This window comes from Mustela lutreola, chromosome 2 (genome assembly GCF_030435805.1).
Source record: "Mustela lutreola isolate mMusLut2 chromosome 2, mMusLut2.pri, whole genome shotgun sequence".
In the NCBI taxonomy this organism is placed as follows: Eukaryota; Metazoa; Chordata; class Mammalia; order Carnivora; family Mustelidae; genus Mustela; species Mustela lutreola.
Genome location: NC_081291.1, coordinates 130,157,211 through 130,178,331, shown reverse-complemented (window position 1 = coordinate 130,178,331; position 21,121 = coordinate 130,157,211). Strand labels below are relative to the sequence as shown.

Sequence of the window (21,121 nt, the reverse complement as noted above, 5' to 3'; positions counted from 1 at the left end):
AACAGTAGTCAGAGAGGAGTATTTATTAAGCACATGCTGTGTTCTAGGCACAGAGGACGCGGTGCTCAACACCCATATTCCTGACTTCAAGGAGAGGACGGGGCTTCAGGGCTACAATCTGTGTAGGGAACTTCAAGAGGGTGACTAAGGAACTTTCAAGTTAGACTTCATTTAAACCTCCCTCTCAACTTATTATGAGCACCAATCCCCAGCCATCTCACGAACATCAGTGCTTGTTAGGTGTGAGAAACATGTGATAATATAAATCATCCACAAAGGGAGATTAAAAATCTTGGGAAAGCTGCAGGACTTTTCGAAGGCAATAAATGTGAATTTGGAGAGAGCATTTCTGATTTACACCCAAAGTTGTGGACGGTCGAGGAGCTGGCAGAGTTACATCAGTTACCAACAGGAGAAGAGAAAATCAGTAAGCCTGATGGCATGATAGGTGCTTCCCAGGAGAATGACTAGAATATCTGAAGGATGAAGAAAGAATCTTGGGAAAAAATGAAAAAGTCTTTGATATTTTATAAAAGTCAATATGAAGTGGGGATGTGAAATGGTATAATTTAGTCAGAAATATTATGCCAAAAAATCCACACTTAATTCATACTCTCCTTGTTAAAGAAATTAGGGCATGATTGGTGTTTTAGTTTAATTTTGTCCGATGTAAGAAAAATGCTTTTTTAAACTTTAGTTTCATAATTTTTAGTTTCCAAGGTAGAATTCCAGTTGAACATTTCTACTCTCACTTTTACTGTGTTATTTTTATCTCTTTATTATGTGGATTCGTTTTAAGTGGACTTTTTATGGAATTAATTATCCATAAAAAGAATGTCCGGTAATGGTATTCAGTGAGGTGATGGAAAGTGATGGATTGATCAGCATCATTCTTCAGAACCAAAGACCAAGACCCTAACAGGCAGAAAGGGCATAACTGGCTTTACTGACTCTAATGCAGAAAGCAAGTGTCCGTAGAACCAGCCAGATTTCTCTTGCAATGGAGAAACCTAGTCCAGCTAGGAGGTAATTTTGGGATAAGCCTGTTCAAGGCCTTGAGAGGGAATGCTCAAGGCTCCAAAGGAAGTTGCTTACCCACAAAGCACCAGACTGCAAACCGGATCCATGTGATAGTAGAGAGCTTTAGCATGAGATAAATGTTCACCAGCATGGCAAAGGCAGGCACGAAGGGGAGGCAGGGGGCCATATAGGGCAGCTTTTTGGGGTTCTCTGGCTGCTGCAGGATCACGAACACCAGGGCGCTGATCAGCAGCACCATCAGAACAACCAGAAGGATGGCCCACCAGCTCTGCTCTGAGATGTAGTCGGAACCAAAGATGATGAAGGAGCAGAAGATGAACATGAGGATGAAGAGCAGCAGCACGCAGATGGTCACCGTGTGCCCTGTAGCTGCCGTGGGCCGATCCATCTTGCCTGGAAGGCCCAGCCGGATCCTCATGGTGTAGTAACGGGGCCCAATCAGCTTCTTTAGTTTGATGAGATAAATGTTTTCAGATTCGTCAGCTTCTATGCCTGTGGTCATGTCCACAGTGCCATAGTTGGGATGGTTCACATTGTAGGTTGACTTATCAGATTTGCCTATGAGCATCTCGTTGTCTCCCAGAGATGGTAGGTTCTTGGCCCCACATGTGTTGGTGGCTGGGCCAGAAAACTCTTCCCCTTCACTCACAGGAGAACAAACTTCCTTGTCACAGTCAGCCAGGATGCCTTCCTTCTTCTTTGTGTGCTCCTGGGACAAGAACTTGACAAAACCGTCAATGTCACTCTCCGGTTGGTATCGAAGGAGCAAGACGCAGACAGAAACCAAGGTGTAGGCAAGGAGTGTGCCGATGGACATCATCTCTATTAGGTCTCTCAGGCTGACTAATAGTGAGAGGAGAGCTGCCAGGAACCCTGACACAATGCAGGCCACCATTGGCGTCTCTGTGTAGGAGCTCACGTGAGCCAGGAACCTGGAGAGAGGGGCAAGCAGAGGGTTAGCAGTGAGTTACAGAGGGTGACAGACTCTAACGTGGTTTAACTCCTCCTGGTTCTGCTCCTCCAATTTACTTCTGGATTCACTGGTTTCAATTCAGCTCCTATTCCTACCGTAGGATTTGGTGTTCGAAGTATAATTTAAAAAGAATTTACTTGAATGCCTTGGTTTTGAGGCAAACTTCTTTATTAAAGTTCCTACTTCATTATGTGATGTGAAGGGTTGATTGAGTTTAGGAAGTATGTCAGAAACCTGAATTGAAGTGCAAGCTTTCCTAGGAAGAAGTGATGGATGGAGAATTCACATACCTGCTTGGGGTTCCCTGTGTTACCCAGTGTGGTCAGTCCATGGATCAGCAACATCAGTATCACCTTGGAGCTTATTAGAAATGTATATTTTCAGGTTTCACCAGAGACCTACTACATTAGAATCTCTGGGCGTGGAGCCTAGCAAATTATACTTTAGAAAACCTCCTGAGGATTCTGATTTATGCCAAATCTTGAGAAGCACTGCTCTATAATGAAAGTGCAGGGGTTTAGCTGGCAAAACAGCACAATTCAGAACATGTGCTCATAGATGCAGCTAAATCCAGCCAGTTACCAACTGGAGAAGACCAACAAAGGTGAATGAATGGCAGGTACTATTTTAGTAGTTCCTGTGGGCCTTAAGTTGGTTTCTGCTCTCCTCCTCACTCTCCTCCTAAGCCTCCCTCCTCTCCTCTCTTCCATTTCTCCCTTCTTTTCTTTTTCCTTTTCCCCTTCCTTCCTTCCTTCCGAGAGAAAGAGAGAGTGAGTGTGAATGAGGGTAGGGGCAAAGGGAGAGGGAGAGAGAGAATCTTGGCAGACTTCATGACCAGCATGGCATGGGGCTTGATCCCACAACCCTGAGATCATGACCTGAACCAAAATTGAGAGCTGGTCACTTAACTGACTAAGCCATCCAGGTTCCTTTCCCTTATTTTTGTGTTTTACACATGACTGTTGGCTGAGCTTGGGATTTTTCCACTTAACTTTCTTTGAGAGCAGAAAACCCTTTTGGATGTGTGAAGTTGTTACATCTCCATGATAATTGGCCTCTTCTGGATCAGTCCAGCTCCCAAACATGGCAGCTCGGACCTTGTGATGACTTTGAGGGTATGCAGAAGAAATGAAGCAGAAGATGACAGCTGATGGCAGAAAGTCCCTGAGGAGATCTCTCCATACCCCTGAGAACTCCTTGATCTCTATGCTTTATTCCTTGCTTCGTGCAGTTGAAGAATGCCTTCACTGCATGTCCTCATATGGTGGGCACTGGGAACCAAGAGGTGGGGTACATTCCCTTTGTGTCCATGGACAGATTGGCCACTTCATGGCCAATGTTAGTGTAGTTAAAAATCTGGTCTTTGGAGTCAGACTGTCATGAGTTTAAATCCTGGCCCCCCACTCAGTAACTGGGTGTTGGGGCAAGTTATTTTCACCTGTGTATACTCATCTTCTATATTCATTTGCAAAACAGAGTTATTATGACAACTAACTGAAATACTGTATACAAAGCACCTAGGATACACAAATATTCAATAAATGGTATCCATTGTTGCTACTGATATTAGGTTCTGTTCGGAATGGTCTTATCCTCCCTGTGATGGTAGATTGGAATGTTTGTGGCTTCAGAGGGGCTGTGGGGAGATGGGCAATACCAGGCCTCAATTTGAAGGCAGGCCTGAGATGTTCCTGGGATCCTTCCCTCTGGAAGCCGCCCCAGTGTGACAGTTGGACACCCAGAATCTTCACAAAGTAACACACAATGCTGAACAAGAGGGATTGGGCAGTTAAGGGAACATACTAGTTTGTGCTAGATTGAGGGACCCAGAGTCAAACTGAGGGACCCTTTCAGGGCTTATATTCCTTTCACTCAAATTCTTTGTTAGGGTATGTGACAAATTCCATAGTCTATGCAACTTACATTCACATCAAAATTATAGTCAGTCTGGGGCACCTGGGTGGCTCAGTGGGTTAAGCCTCTGCCTTCGGCTCAGGTCATGATCTCAGGGCCCTGGGTTTGAGTCCCGAGTCGGGCTCTCTACTCAGTGGGGCACCTGCTTCTCCCCCTCTCTCTGCCTGCCTCTCTGCCCTCTTGTGATTTCTCTCTCTGCCAAATAAATAAATAAATAAATAAAATCTTTAAAAAAATTATAGTCAGGCTGACTGTGAGTGACATTATCCCTGGACAGGTATGGTATGGCAAAATAGAATACATTTCATGGAGCATAGCCCTTACCTGAAAAGGAGTCCATCACCAGCCATGGCATAAATGACCCTTGGCATTGGGAAGAGGGAGCCCAGCAAGCTGACTGTCAGTCCTGCAACTGACCCAATGGCCACTACGAATTTTGCAGCGTAGAACCCATGGGCCACAAACATCTCCATGAGCGGGGATTCCGTGTCGATGGCACTGTATGGCACCATCAGAGTTAAGATCATGCTCACCTGTTAAAACAAGAGAAAGCATGGCTGGAGGTAGAGAGGATGGTCAGCATGGATGGATGTTCCACAGGAGAATAGAGATCTGGATGTTGGATTTGCCACTTCCTGGCATATGCCCTTAATTTAGACCAGTCACTTGGGTTCCAGAGCTCTTGGTCTCAGTATTTTCTCCTCCCATTAGAATTTAGTGGTCTTGGAGAGATGATCCTCAGTATCTCTCGGGCCCTTTCATAACTGAGGAGTAAGTATGCAGGTATGTAAGCCCCACAACAGCAGAACTACATTGACAGTCCAATGAAGGGCAGATATTACCAGATGGAAGGAATGGCAGCCAAAGGCACTGGAGCCAGGGCCTAGCAGTGACCATGGGCACACTGCCCACATAGCCCAGACTCTCATTTGTTTTATACTTTCAGGGTCTTATACAGTCTTAACTATATACTCCCTTTTACCCTGAACACCAGAGATAGAAACTCCAAAGATAAGTGATTGGAAATCCATAGCCAGTTAAAAGATGTGACCCAGATAAGGGCTTATATTTCCATTTCTTCTCTGCAGCTCAGTGCCAGGAGCCAAGCAGACCAACAAACAAATTATGGCACTGGGATGGAACCCAGTTCTACTCTGGTTTTGTAAGGCTATTGTGGTTTTGCTTAGCCAGGAGTCACTTGGCTCCCAGGACCTATGTGATAAATATAGGTGATAAATCTGCCATAACATCCTTTGTATGTGATAAATCTGCCATAACATCCCTTCCTCATGGCCCTGGGCCATGAAGCCACCGGTCATAAGGCCAGGTCTTCCCTGGCCTCAGAGGCCAATACTGGCATCAGGAAGGGAGTTCAGAGCCTGAAAGGGAGAGGGCAGTGCATTTCTAGACCACTTCTTTGCATATTTCTCAGGAGCCAAAATCCTCCGGCGAAGCTGTGGGCTGCTAGGGAGGACAGGAGGATGGAATACCACAGCGCCACGGTTTGGCTCTTCTGATGGTGGGATGACAGCCTGCTGACCAGCACAACACCGAACAGCCCCTGAGTCATGGGTAAGGGCCATGTGTTGTAAAAGAGAATGTTTCCCAGCAACTTCACCACTTGCAACATCCTCTTCGGGGGTGGGCTAGAGGAGAGTGGGACGGATCCCTACAGCAATTTGCATTGTGCCTGCTGTTCACATTATATCAGGATGGGCAAAAAGTTGATAGATGCATAGAAGTACTCTGTAGTCTATAAAGTGCTGTTCTATGAAAGGAATTGTGATTATTAACTTTATTGTGTGCGCCACAGGAGTTGACCCCAGGAGGAGGCAGACGGATATGAGGGAGGAATAAGAGGGGAAAGGCAGAGCTGAGTGTCTCTGCTGCTCTTCCCACATCACTCCCTAAACATGCTGTCTGCAGGGATAACTAGGGTATGGATAAAATGAAGCCACTTGTGTGTGTGTGCATAGGGCGAGGTGATAATTGACCTACCCATAAAACAATTGTGAGGAGCAGGTGAATTCCTTATAAACCACATTGAAGGCTACTCTTGTGTTTTCCTTTGGTGTCCAGGACAATATTATTTTGCAGCTTGCCATCATGATCAAGCCAGCCACTGGTCTGGCTTCCTTAGTTGCTAAAGATGTTATTGTTTTGCTTTAGTTGCTGGGAGAAAGGTACTTTTCCTATGCTATGCAGCTGGTGTAGCAGTGTTGATAGGACATGTCCCCAGCTGCTGGCTCTTTCCTATTTCTGGTAACTGAAGTGAGTGGGACCCGCAGGGCCTGGGGCATTGGTGTAATGACATACCTATTGGCTTCTCAACTGGTTCTTTCCATTGCCAGGGGTTGGGTGGGGGGTATGTTGGTTGTGAGTGAACTATTTCTGTGATAGAAATTCTGGGATGGGAGCTGACAAATGACACAGGAGGAGTGTGAAGATCGTCTCAGGGAAGTGACCCTGAGAAGACAAGGCTGAAGGCTTCCTTCTGAAGATTTCTTTTAGTCAGAAAACCTTAAAAAGAAGCTTGGGCCAGTGTAAAAAGAGGGAGCAACAGCAAAAAGAAATTTCCTCTGAGATTTAAGGGGAAGAGTGTCTCTAGAGGATGATGTGTTCTCTCTCCCCACTCTGGGAGAGCCTTGCCTCTCGCTGCCGGGAAGTTCCCAGAAGACAGAAGAGCATTGAGGAGGGTGCACAGAGGTCCACAATGCCTCTGCTTGCACACCCACCCGTTACTGCCAGCCTATGATCTGAGCTCCTTGGACAGCAGCCCACTCCCTGTACACCATCCCTGGGCAGCAGCGGACACCCAGAGCCTGTGTGTGTGGGGAGGAATGGGGATGGAGACTCAGAGACCAAGGGTGAAGTGAGGGCTCAGGGCTGCTCACATGTCCAGTTTGCAGTCCTGATTTTCTTCTTGTCACGTGTGGATGGGGATAGAACATGTGTGGACACATACATACAGTTACCAAGATTGCACAAGGAAGGACCACTTCCTGACAGAAGGTAACCCAGTCCCAGAGCTCCATTTTAAAGTCAGATATGAAAAGACCATCAGGATGGTCCTGAAAGGATGTAGTACTTACAGAAACATATGCTGTCAGGCAGATGACCAGGGAGGCGGTGATAGCATAAGGGATGGACGTGTTTGGATTCTTGGCTTCCTCTCCAGTGGTGGCGATGATGTCAAAGCCGATGAAAGCATAGAAACACGTGGCTGCTCCTTGCAGTACCTGGTGGGATAATGGCATTTCTCAGACTCAGAGTGTCAGGGCAGCACAAGGGCCTAACACACGGTACCAGCAACTGCCCGTGTCTGGTGACATTCCTGAGCAGCAGCGGGAGTAACATAGTGGAACTTGTGCTCAAAGCTTGAGTTCTGATCTCCTGTACTTTCTAGCTGTGCGACCCTGGGCAATTCCTTCATGTGTAAAATGGAGATAAGGAAAATTCTGGCTAAATGAAAACTGGGTTGTTCAACACATTCAGATCATTTTGGAAAATAAGTGGGGTTATAAGCAAACCAATAAGTTGGCTATCCCTATGTCTTGGGGGGAACTCATGAAAGCTCTCTGTGCTTCATTTTCATTCAGTGGTTCTGACCCACAACCAGGGGCTGTGTGACCTCCCTTAGGGGATGTTTGGAAATGTAAGGAGCTACTTGTGAGGGTCACAGAGACATGGGGCATGCACTTCCAGCATTTAGTGGATGGGGCTCAAATGCTAATGCACAAGAAGTTGTCCTGCCCAAATTACCATTAGTGCCCCGATAGATCATTTCTGTGGTAACTTCTAGATCTGAAATGCTATAAAAGATGTTCAGATCTTCAGATATCCTATTGTCTTTCATGGGAACATAGGTAGAGACAGTTGGATTTTTTGCTCTTATGGAGGCTTGGTGACTTAGTTGGGCTACAAGGCAGGAGAGGATGTGTGGTAAGAGGCCCTGTAGGCTGTGGAGGTAGTATCCAGTGACATCTGCTGGATGTCTGTCAGACAGGAGCCTGCCTGGCTCCAAGGGTGGTTGGGACTTGATAGTCAAGATGTCAGTGAAAATCTTCCCTTAATGAGAGTGTTACTTTCTTCCAAGGAATCAACTAATATTTCCCCCACCTAACCATTTGCAATGTCAGCTGAAAGGAAAAAGTAGGCCTCTTTGAATGCTTGGGGAATGTCCTTTTAGGGGAAGGTGAGAGAGCTTTTTCCAGGCTTGTGTGTAGAGGGTGAGGGGCCTTGGCAGTATGCAAGCTCTAGCCAGGGGTTCAGAAATGAGATTTGTTACAGAATAGACCATTTCCCCTCTTTTCTCCACATACAGCTTATAAATGCTGAAATTCAATACATGTGCCAAGCGGAGAAACTGTGTCCAAATTCTCACTCTTAAACTATCCTACTGGTTTCTCAATAAGTAAAAGACAAAATACTAAGTACTGGAACCTACCGGTACATTACAAACTGAAGATCTTCTCAAACCTCAGAAGCAAGTTTTGGTCAGAAGTCTCCCCCCTTCCAGGTTTCTAAAGTTTCAGTTTCCTAACTGGGGGTTCTTATCCTGGGGTCCATTCAACTCAGGGGGTCTATGAATTTTGCTGGGAAGAGATTACCTTTTTATCTTTACTAACCTCTGACTGAACATCAGCATTTCTTTTAATAATGAATGTAGGTAACAGACAGTACCTGTGACTGTGTCACCAATAGCGATCAGATCTTTTTTCCATAATAGATTGTTCTAGAGATGTTGAAGTATCGTTTGTGCTTGTTGCTACTTCCAAATTATGATAGTTATTAGACATAGATATTAATATTTAAAACACCAAAGAAGCACATTTTTATTATATCACAATTTAAAAATATTTTTATAACTATATTTTAATATATTTAAATGTATTTGATTTCTTTTTAATTCCTGTGTAATTAGGTTCTTCATTTATAAACACGATTCTTAGAGGAGCTCAGAGTCTTCACCAGACTGCCAAGGAGCACGTGGCACAGAACAATCAAAGAGCTCCTGGTCTATTCTAATAAGTCAGGTAGGAAGAACTTCTCAAACAAGCAGTTGTTGTCAGGTTATAGGGGCTGCTTTCTGGGAGGGGAGATAACTCTCATTTCACTTCAGTAAGTCTTTCATTTCAGGGAATGGAAAGTGTTTGGATCTCCAGTCAAGGACAGAAAACAGATCTCACTTCATTGTGCATGGAGGTTCACAGGTTTGGAAACATGCTTGTTTTCAGTTGTCTAGGAAATGTTTTTGGTTTTTAAGGATGAACAGATGCTGGGATTGCAGACTCCTTAAACTGCCCCCATCAAGGAAAGTGTTGCTTCAAGACAGCTTCCAGAAAACAGGCTCTGCTTTCTCTTCCTTTAACATCCTTCTTCCCTTACACATTTATGCACATGCGTGCACACACGACTCCTGTAAATCATATGGATCTGTTACGCCCATCAGTTGGATGATGTATTGCTCCCAGTTAGGGGGTCCCAGGGAGACAGTGTGATGCCTCTTTGGTGTAGTCGGTTCTGGATGGAAAGTTAATAGATATTGCCAGCCCTCACTGCTGAGGAAGGGGGAGGGTGGAAGTGTGTTAAATAAGAACTTTGGGGCACGTCTACACTAGAACGAGAGGAGAGGTCTGTAAGCCATGCTGTATGAGGAATCACTGGGGACCTAGAGATGTGTAACATGAAAAGAAAACTTAGTGAAAGACATGGAAGACACCTTATAGTTTTGACGTACTGACGATGAAACAGTTGGAGGAGAAGTATACTGTGGGCTCTAGAGGGAATCGCAAAGCCATACAGAGGGTGGGGGTGTTGGGGGCGGGCATTGGATTTGGTTAAGAGAGCAGATTTTGTGGACTATCAAACTGAGGGTGGTTCTGTCACACACAGGCTTGGTGACCTAGAACAAGCTCCTAATCTTGGAGCCTCATTTTCTTAAATGGAGATGAAAATAGTATTTAGTTCATAGTGTGGTTATGAGGATTAAATGAGATAATATAGTGAACTTCAGTCATAGACCACAGTAGGTGCTTAATAAATATTAGCTCTTGCTAACAGCATTTAACTACTCCATTTAACTACTCCATTTTGACAGGCATTTTGTGATATGGATACAGCCGTGAGCTTAACCGTCTGGGGCTTGGAGTCTAGAGGACACTGCAAGACCTCGTGTGACCTTGACTGTGGTAATAAATTAAACAAGATTACTAGGTGTTTATATTCTTTGTAAGATACAAATGTTACTATTTTCCAAACAATTTAAAGAATAGATGGCAATTACTGGTAATTATGGGTTACCTGAATATTGACTAACTCTGGTCAAGTTGGGAATGGAGGCGGAAAGTTTGCGGAGAGAACGTCTGTCAGCCTGAGTTTGCTATGTAGAACTGGAAAGCCATTATGACTGAAGGACGACTGGCAGATCAAAGGTAGGATGTTTAGAGGTTCCACTGCATTAGGTAGGAATCAGAATTTAACTCGGATGGCTTGAATGAAACGATTTCAGTGAAGGCCCCATTTATTCTCCTTCTGGAGCATAAAACAGAGTATGAAGGGTGAATAATGGATCTGGTGTGTGTGGGGGGCAAATCTGCAAGATCAAACAGATTCTGATCTAACAAGACATAGATCAAATAAACAGATTATCGAAGAAAAGAGCATAAATTTAGCAAATAAATTCACCTATTTTACTTAAGTTAGTTTGAATGAGTTTTTCTTGCTTGTAAACAAATGATCCCTGATTGATGAATACAAAAGAGCCAGGAAATGAAACTGTGTATGGGTGTGTCTCTACCCTAAAGACCACTACTAAAACTACTTTCCACTTCGCTCTATCCAGACCGCAGATCTGGCCACTGGGATCTGTGATTAGGATTTCCTTCCAAGTATGGAAGAATGTGTGTGCACTTAGGAATGAGCATCTCCGAATGAAATTGGTGGGTGAAGTGTGTGTCTATGTGTGTCTCTAGGTTCACTGGCGCTTTATCCCAACTTTTAAAATTAACTTTTTAATTTGATGACATAAGCAGAAATGGTTTTCCAAAGTCAAGCTGGTGTAGCTTCTCAGCTGGGTGACGCAAATCAGCACATCCCCTTAGAGAGCTTTAGTGGGGAAAGCAGCATGTGCCTCAGTTGCTGGAGGGCTGGCTGCTGCTTATTTAGCTGTCAAGCGATGTCGTTATTGGCATGCTATTCAGGGTGTGGAGTCCCTAAAAGCTGGCCTCCTATGTGGAACTGATATTCGTGAGGCAGCTCTCCATACTCTGCGTTGGCCATTCTGCCAGATGCCTAGGAGCTAATTAGGTACCTTTATATAATTCACTCCCAAGGTAACAAGACAAAACTCTGACTTTAATAGCGTTTTCTACCACCCTCATGCTCCAGATCTATTAGCACCCTGTCCACAGTGACAGCGGAATGTGCTAATAGGTTCCAGCAAGTGAATTAAATTGTGGAGAACATGAAAAACAACTTTCCCTTTGTTTGGAGGCAGTCAGCATTCCCCACAAATACTTGTTATGGACCATTTTCCTGGGAGCTATTTGTGCGGGTAGAGTGTCTCATTTGGTTCAAGAAAAACCATAAGATATCATCGAGAACAAATAACATACAGGGAATACACATCCAGCAATGTTCAGGGGCTGAGGAACTGTAGAGGGAAGCAGGGGTTCAGCAGAGGGCCAGCAGTTACTTGATCTAGAGAAAAATGTTTGTTGTTCTTAAGCTCTTTAAGACCAAAGAAGCATTTGACCCAGAACCTGTAAGTGAGTAAACCATTCCTTAAGCTATTTTCTTTGGAAGGATGTGGTTGGAGCAGGGAAAGAGTAAGCTTATGAGGGGTCCATGGCCAGAGGATAGACTGTTCATTATTAGCCCTTTCAAAGTACGTGAGAATTGTGTTTCAAGTCATGTAATGGTATCCTTATAAAACCATCTCCAACACAATGATCTTCTCCACCCCCTCCTACCTGAAGTGGATTAGAACTCTGAACTAGGCCCCTTGTCAGGGGTAGAGGACAGGCTTTCCCTAAGGAGAAGACCATTCAGCTGCCAAGTAGGCAACTCACCTTGTTGTTGACAATTGTTAGGTAAGAGAGTAGCAAGTGTGTTTGTTAACGTGGTAGATGACATGTTCATGAGAGGGTGTCACACTTTAAAAATTAGGATCCATATTCAAAGTGTCCTTGCTAGGGTTTCCTGGGTGGCTCAGTCAGTAGAACATGAAAATCGAACTTGGGGTCATGAATTCAAGTCCCATGTTGGGCATAGAGCTTACTTAAAAATAAAACAAAACCAAACCAAAACCAAAGTGGCCTCACTGGATTGGAAGGGTTACCAGAAAAACAAAGTTGAGAATGAACAGGTCCAGGCCAGTTTGCTAGGGAGGAAATGTACCGCGGAGGAACCCAAGGCCAGGCGGATAGGAAAGAGGATGAGTCAGCACCATCCTCAAACTGGGCCATCCTTTGTGCTCAGCTGATGCTTTTCGTCACAGCCACTAGAACACATATTTGAATTTCCTACAGGGATAATGAATTTGCAGTGAAAAAGGCAAAATCCCAGCAAACTTTTTTAGTGGCCAGTGACAAACCTACTCAAGACAGTGAGGTTGGGTTGGAATGAGGTTAGTGAGGTCGAAGGTGCAAAAAAGAGACAATTGGTTTCATGTGTCCAAACCCAGGTCGGGGGAGTAGTGGAGTAAATAAGGACTTTGACTCAGCCAGGACTGGGATTGAATTTCAGCTCTATTACGATCTAGATCTATAACCTTAACTTTCCTCAACTTAAGGTATTTTGATGTAAAAGTAGAAATCAGGGCTCTAGTGAAGATTACCTGAAAAGTGTATATGAAAGCATGTGTCACAAAAATAATGGCAAGTTAAGAATGGCATCCTTCCTTTCCTTTCTTTTATGTCTGCCTTCTGATCCTCTTTTCTTGCTACAAAAACTAGTGAAAACCTGGGATACACCCAGGAGCCCCTAAGTCTGCCTTGATTAGTTCCTTCCTTGATGGGGTAGATTCCCGACTATCCCAAAGAGGGATATGGGGCCCTTGAGTGTGAAGAGGAGACCCCCAGAGAGAAAAAGACCCCAGAACAAAGACAGAGGGACAGTTCAAAGACCGGTTCATCTTCTTCAGCATGAACAAAGGGTATTTGGAAAGAAGACATTAACTGCTTCCAGTCTTTACATGGGGCCTAGACTATAATGTGTGCCATTTGGGTGAGCTCTTAGATTTTTGAAAATTAGACATGAACTGAGTAATTAAAAAATGTTTTCAAATTGTTTTGCTATGATGTCTTAGTAAACAATGTACTTTGGTCTGGGCTGGTTTACACTCCCATGTGAAGGTAAGAAAAGAGGCTACATCATGTCCTAAAGCTTCTTCTAACTCTAAGACTCTATGGCTTTGTGAAAGTTTAAAGGAAGGGAGAACATAACATGTTGGATTAGTTATCTTATTACATTTTTAAAGAAGAGTCAGAAGCAAGGAACGGCCATGTAATAGGAAGCAATTTGGAGTCACATAGACCCAACTAGGAATTTCAGCCCTGGTGCTGACTGGCTAAGTGACCCTGGCTAAATGCGTTCTGCCTCTCTGAGCCGTGGATTCTCTATCTGTTAAGTTGGGCACAGCAGTACCTGCTTTAAAGTTTTGTTAGAACACAATGCTGGGCACCTAATAGATAACTGATAAACTCTAAACTGTAAATAGTGATAATAAGCATCACTATTATTAACCTCACAAGGTGCACCAAGAAACCATTCAGGATGTTATTCGTTTTGGCAAACTTTTGGTACAATTAGTTTTCCCAGGTGATGAATGAGAAAATCCGAAAGCACAGAAGTTAGCTGTTGGCCAAAGTCTTAACAATAAGTCCATGACCTCAAAATTTCTTAGATTATGAAAAAAAAAAAATGGTGAGAACGTTTTTGTGTGCTAGGATAAAAATGCAGTTGAGTTCCGGAAAAACACTTTTTCTTTGCCACTCTTGTAATTTGTTGTTTCTTTTATTTGATAGGAAAGGAACGATATGTATTGGAAGAAATTGTTGACTCGGGGATCAAGAATGGGGTCAACAGCGTCTTTGTCTCTTCTGGTTTTGACCAGTTTCAGGATTTATGCATTTTAAGGAGGAGGGATGAAATTTGTGGTACTGTGGAATTCTTACAGATAAGCAGAAGACTAGAAATCTTGGCTTGAATTGCTCTCTTGCTTATTTCTCTGCATTGAACAGTGTGGCACGGTTCAGAATAAATAGGAGTTATTTTGAGCTCTCCAGGAGAGATTTCTGGTCCCTGGACATCTTGGAGGGAAACCAGTCTAAGCCAGAGCTTTTTACAAAAGCAAGTCTGGTGGAGTCCCAGACTTGTTCTCTGCCAGGGCTAGTCAGATGTGCCTCCCTTTGGCTGTTTCTTCTCCTGCTAGATGAGGGGTAGCAGCAGGTGATTCTTTAGATCTCTTCCAGCTCAAAATTCTCTGACTTATGTTCTACTATTTTCAAGAAAGGAATAGGTGGTTGAATTTTACCAGTGAATTTAATAAAGTAAGCATTTTTTTGTCATACCAGAAAAAGGATCCAGGCGCAATTTAGAACTCCTTGTCAGTATTAAGATTTTGCCCCCTGACCTTCCCATTTTTCTTTAGTGTAAACCTCACCACCCAGATCAGGGGATTGAGATCTGAAAATGTCCTTTTGGTCCAGCCCACTCTCTGGCCAACTCTCTGACCACACTAGGTAGACTTCTCTGCCATGAGCCATGCCACTAGAGTGGGATTTATGACCAGCCCGCACTGTGCGCACTCAACTGTACCTAGACCTTAATGGGGCTCTCCACATTGGGTCAAACTTAGGGATTAAATTTAAAAACTATTTTTCCCCTAGTTCTATACCCAGGCAACACTCATCCCTTACCTACCTACCCGCTCTTCTGGCTCCTTTACTGCCTTGCCTATTTCGGGCTATCTGTCTCTCTGAAAATACTCTAGGGGGATTCTCTAGGACCAAGCTGTTCATATACAGGCTTTGGAGTAAGACAGTCCTGGCTTTGGGTTTTGACTCTGCCACTTACATTGTGTGCTTAATAGCGAGCCCCCTGCCCTCTCTGAGCATGAGTTTTTCATCAGTAAGACCAGAATACAAATATCTTCCTTCCAAAGTTATTAGGACACTTAAATACTACATACAGAGCACTTCACATAGGATTAGGCATATTTCAGATGGCCAAAACATCAAATCTATTATGGTTATTTGCATAAAATAGGGTCTCAATAAATGTTTGTGAAACAAGTAAAAAAATGATATGGGAACCGCTTCAGAGCATTCCCATTAAATTCAGATAAAAAATGATGAAAAGGATGACATGAAGATTATGGGACAGAGCAGCATTTTTTGAAAATATGTTTCAGCCACAGGGCTGAAGGTAGAATGTGCAGTAGCCTTATGAAGCTTTAGAGATGCACTCACCCCTGACCAGCCATGGGGCAAGAACTGGCCCTCAGCCCAGTACTTCCCATTGATGAAGAAGAGGCCTGCGATCATGATGAACACCCACACTGCCAGGTTCAGCACATTGAGGACGTTGTTGAAGCCCACAGAATTCTTCACCCCCAGTGCAACAATGATGGTGACGATGATTGCAATCACTAGAGCCAGAAGGTCAGGGTACGATTCTTCACCTTTCCCTAGGGGGCAAAGACATGAGTTAACATTGTCCAGAGGGAAAAAAGGGCCATGCAAACTCACAGCACCCCGTCAGGGCACTTGATCTCAGCTCTGGCAAGGGTGATCACTTTATCATGGAGGGAGGAGAAGCAAGTATGTGCAGACATGCATGTGTGTCCACGTGTGTGTTTGTGTGCAAGTATATATGTGTGTGCATATGTGTCTACATTGTGGCCCACAAGTGTCTATTTGCAAATGGGAAGGTTTTGGTATGTAGGTAAGACGACCTGATATCCCGGACCCAAAATTGTGCTATATGACATGACAATGACAACACTGTCTATGGAACCATGGCATAGAACACCTGAAGTCAGAACTGTCCTGAGACATTCATGCTGTATATATGGGTTTAACATGTTATTTGAAAAGTGGTTTATCTTCACTGTTGTTCACTTTATAGTCCATAAATTTTCCACTCCATTCCAGGAATCTTTTCACTTTTAGAAAGTTTTAAAATGTGTATCTTTGAAAACTGTTGGAACAAGGGTGTTCTTTGCATTTATGTGTATGTGGTTGCAGAGAAAAGAAGCCGTGGACACACCCCCACCTGGTTGGTCTGGTCTGTTGGCCAGTGGACTCCTGCCCTCTATAGAGGGAAAAAGGCATTGCCGCAGCTGTGAGGCTCCTGAATCTCAGTTGCACTTTTGCTCACGACCAGCTGGGTGTTCTTGGGCAAATGTTTCAGTTCCCCGGACCTCATCTGTTAAGTGAAGGGTGTGCACTGCCTGATTTTGGAGGCCCTTCCAGAGCTAAATACGCCATGAAATCAGCATACTGTGCAGACGTGTGGTCTTCATACTTTTTATCTTCTCATGGTATCTGGATGCTCAACATTTTTATCAGTTCGTTTGAGATAGGGACATCAAAGTCACACGAGTGGCTCACAGCCACCGAAACTGTACTTGGAAGTTCTGGGGGCAAGACCCCCAATCTTCCTCAACTATTGTTTGGCTTCCCATGAATATCAGAGAGGGTAAAGTTAGACATCAGGATGGAAAGTGGGAGCAAGTGATGGATGGAACGCCTGGTCTTTGTTTTGTGAAGTTCTGATGATTTAGTATTTACCCAGTCACACTGCCCCTCCTTAACTTCTGCTAGACTTGAATCCGTTTTGTCCCTTTTAAAAGTATATTTTGTCACTTAAGATTTAACACATGCTTATTTATGAAAATCTTAAAAAATGTGGTGAAACCACTGGAGAAGTTCATTACAATTATTTTTTCTGCATTGGTTTTATTTTTATATAGTTATAAGCATGATGTATATATAATATGTATCCTTTGTCACTTGACATCATATCAAAAATGGATTCCATGTTATTACAACAGTCTTCCTAATCATCCTTTTAATCGCTACACAATATGCTTCCACAATTTACTTAATCATTTCCTCCACTGTAGAATCTTTAATGCTGTTTCTAAATTTTTTAAATTACAAATAAGGCTGCGATAAGTATCTTTTCATATAAAGCTTTTATGGAAATTAGGATGATTTCCTTAGGATAGATTCACAGAACTACTTTGGAAAAAAAAAAAAGACATATTTAAGGCTCTTGGTACATTTTGCCAAATGGAATCCTGAAAGGGGAACCCATTTATTTGTTGGGGTGAGTCTGCTGGTTGGGGTAAGAGGACATGGCAGTCTCACCCAGGCCATTGAGAGTTCCCACGCTGTCCACCATCCAGCGGCTGATGGTGTGGTTTGCTAACGAGTCGAACATGCTGCTCAGAGCGCTGGCGCCAGCCGCAGTGCCAATCAGGTACTCCAGGATCAGGTTCCAGCCAATGAAAAACGCCACAAATTCCCCGACAGTGACGTAGCTGTAGGTATAGGCTGACCCAGTGGTCTTGGGGACGCGGACTCCGAACTCTGCATAGCAGACGCCTGCATGGGACAAGCACACGTGGGTGGTGGACTTCAGGAGAGGAGCTAACCTCTTCACCAAGAGGTTTAACCATCTTGGGTACGAAATACTGGGAGCCTCTGCGATCTTAGAACAAACACCTGAAATTTACATATGTATAGGCATAAAATTCAAGGCCAATTCTAACTTCTTTCAATGTCAGCTCCGAAAAACTTTTAACCTGAATGTCTGGGAAGGCATCAGAAATAATTCTAATGAACTATTGGTAACTGTTCTTTATTTAGAAAAATTCCTATTTGTTGTATATGTCTCTGTGATGTTCCGCAGGTGTCAGAGATGCTGAATGAAGGCCTAGGTCATTATGACCTCTGCACTTCATGGTTACATTATGTTAACATTCTTCTCTTTCATTTTTACATAAGACGGAAGGTGCTCCTCATTTGAGAATGAGGAGAATCCCAGGATCCTGGGTTCAAGCTGTCTGTGACAATTTTGTACTGTATGTGGGGGGTGGGGTTGACAAAAAAATGCAAATCTAAGTAAGTGACTAGTTTTTAACAAGGAAATTTAGCAAGTGGAAAAGATAATTTAATGAACATTTATAGGGGGCGCACTATGTGCTTGGCAGGGTTCTAAATGGTGGGAATAAAAATCGCAAGGGAGACGTGAACCTGACCTCAAGGGGAGATATACCAAAAAGTCAGTGTCCATGAGAGGCTGTATAAACTTAATAATACAGAGGCATATGGGAATACAGAAAGCAGAGAGGAGAGACATGTGCATCAGCTGGTTTTGAGGTATAGGGAAAAATTAACTGGGCAAAGAAGGTGGAACATGAAGTGAAGACATGGTGGGTGTGCATTCTGAAGAACTTGGGTGGAGGGGAGTGTGCAGGAGGGGACTGAGGGCAGAGGAGCCTGGAGAGGTAAGTAGAAGCCATGTGTTTTCCAAAGTGGGTCAAGACCCACTTCCACTAGAATCATCTATTCAATCATAATTTTAGGGATGAGGATCAGGAATCTATGTTTTCTCAAGCTCTCCTCTTACTATTGAAAAACACTACCATATTCCCTCTTTCTTTGATGGAATTATAGATCAAATTAGGAAGAGACTGGGATTATGCCAAGCTTCTGGGAGTTGGGAGCATTTCCTACATCATCCTGGGAAGTCTGGGTGTGAGGCCAGCGGGTGGGGTGCCAAGCCAGATGACAAACATAGGACGGCTTGAAGAAAACACACCAGGAATGGGATGTAGGAAGGATTTCAAGGTAAACTTGACCTTTGGTCCCAATTTTCAGGGCCAATACTGAGGTTCTCTCATCACAAATCAGGAAGTAAAATCAGTGCAAGGAAGCTAAAGCAGAGATGTCAGAAGCCAGGACACAAATGAATGATTAAAGTTGATGCAACATCTCTTTTCCTACCCCTTAGAGCTGTCAGCTCTCAGGATGTCTGTGTGGACCAGCACTGGACCAGCGTGGCTGTGCTCTTGTCTCAACTCTGCCTTGACCCTGCTCATTCCTTTATATTCTGTTTCCTTTTTTGTAAAATAAAGGAATTAGATAAGGATGTCCTCTTAAGGGTATTCCAACTCTGACACTCAAGGATTCTACTTGTTTCATTGGATTTTATAGATTTTGCTGCTAAATATATTAGGCATATTTCCCCCTTACATCGTTTACTATATTTTTCTATATATGGAGACATTCTCAGGGCTAGCAAAGCCACCAGTCTCTGCACTGAATAACCTAGGCCATTCTAGGCCCCTCATTTTGAATTCCTATGTCGATCCCCTTGCCCCTTTGTAAAACAGTTCTCCACCTCCTTCCTGGAGGTCTGTCAGTTGTTTCTTTTTGTTGCTGTCACAGGGATTACCTTGAGCAGGCAGACCACCTCCTTTTCTAAATTGCTGTTTTCAACACCTGTTCTTTAAATTGTTAGAATGAGTCTAAAATTAAGAGGAGTTATTCTCTGAAGGAAGGGCTGGAGAATTTTTCTGTGAGGAAAGAGTGTATAAGTGCTGAGTATGAGGACCTGATAGTGTTTTCTTGAATGCTTGAAGGAACTTTTCTGTTTTCATCTCCTGAAGAGAGTTGGGTTTGCAAATATACATTAGGTTGCCCTTTTAGTGTGGTGTGAGGAAAGGATTAGGAGGCAATCCGAATTCTACTCTTTGGTGTAGGATCCACAGCTTTACCCAATAAGTTTGATATCCTATGAGTTTCTTCTCTTCACCCTCTTTACTCCTGATAGTGCACAAGTCTTGTAAATTGAAGTTTCTCAGCCAGTGCTTTCGAAATTGGCATTAAATTTAATTTGGAGAGCCATTATTATGAAGTTTGGGCAATCAGTGTTTCTTTCCTTAATTTGATCTGCCAAATTAGATGTAAAAATACCCAATTCACCATCAGAACCCACTCGCCAAGGATAGTTGGCAAATAGCCAAGTCTTCCTTAGGTCATGTGAAGGAACCCATGCATTGCTGTCCTATGGCAGAGCCAGAGGCCCTGCGCAGGGCACGAGCGTATGAAGTCAGTTACTTAGTTCCCAAGGTCCTGCTTAGATTCTGATAGCTGGAGTTTGGGAAGAATAGTGGGAAAACCAATTGGACACTAACCGGCTAAGACAATTCTGCTCCTAGAGGCCAGTCTTTTGGACATTTTGTAAAGGATTTTATTTTTGCATCTTTCTGATTTATTTGCATGCAAGAATCCAGGATTTTAGTGGGCACTAGAGAGTATCCAGCCTGACACTGAAGCTCAGTGGTGAGGAATGATTTCAACCCCAAATGTCCTGAAAAAAAAACCAGAAAATATTTTCAATCACTCAACTTTTTAAAAATATCTGGTGTGTCAGAGAGACATATTCAAAGGTATCTTTCTATTTTCAATAAAAAAGAAAAACCAAAGGGAAACCATGGTTTTTATCCTAGATTGTTTAATAACTGAGTATCTAAGGGCAAGTTACTTACCTAACATGGGTAAAGGGAGGGGGCCAGATAGATAAACTTTAGGGTCCCTTCTAGTGCTATCATTCTTTGGTTTCACAGTTAGAATCAACTTTCAGTCATTTGAGTCAGTGGGGGCAGCCCTGGAGAAAAAACAGCAAACCAGTAGTTCTCAGCAAAAGTGATATTGCTGCCTAGGGACATTTTGGAAATCTGTGGGGGTGCCCATCATTCTCATGATGATTGTGGACACCTGAAGCATTGAGGAGGGAGGAGCCTGTGTGGTTAGACATTCTAACAGAATGTTAGACATTCCCACAGAATGAGGCATTGTCCTGTGTCTTCCATAACTCCTGAGGGTCCCAATGGACCTGTTTATAAAAACAGATTTATAAAGTATAAAAACCTGTGCATAATTTCTGAGCCTGAATCTATCTCCATTTTATATATTAACACATTTTTATAAAAATGATATTATATACATTGAATTTTCCAGGGCTACAACAATTGGGTAAATTGAGGGACATTTGTGATTTGTTTGGAATTTCCCAATTGTTGGCCATTATTTTGGAAAACCATATCATCAAGAGTAACATGACTCATGGTCTCTGGACATCAAACAGCACACTTGTGTGTTGCGTAAATTTACA

General features: G+C 43.3%; 1 protein-coding gene across 2 annotated transcripts in view; it reads right to left on the bottom strand.

The window, feature by feature from the left end:
• The window catches only part of SLC7A14 (solute carrier family 7 member 14), a 117,149-nt gene that overhangs the window by 17,480 nt on the left and 78,548 nt on the right, over window positions 1-21,121 (bottom strand). Inside the window, exons 3-7 of one of the 2 annotated variants that reach the window (XM_059163490.1) lie at window positions 17,308-17,544; window positions 15,403-15,620; window positions 7,021-7,167; window positions 4,253-4,461; window positions 1,096-1,973 (exon numbers count right to left, since the gene is read on the bottom strand). In XM_059163490.1, coding sequence (XP_059019473.1) covers window positions 1,096-1,973; window positions 4,253-4,461; window positions 7,021-7,167; window positions 15,403-15,620; window positions 17,308-17,544 — 1,689 coding nt within the window. The remainder of the gene's footprint in view (window positions 1-1,095; window positions 1,974-4,252; window positions 4,462-7,020; window positions 7,168-15,402; window positions 15,621-17,307; window positions 17,545-21,121) is intronic. The other variant, XM_059163491.1, reaches the window with a different exon arrangement.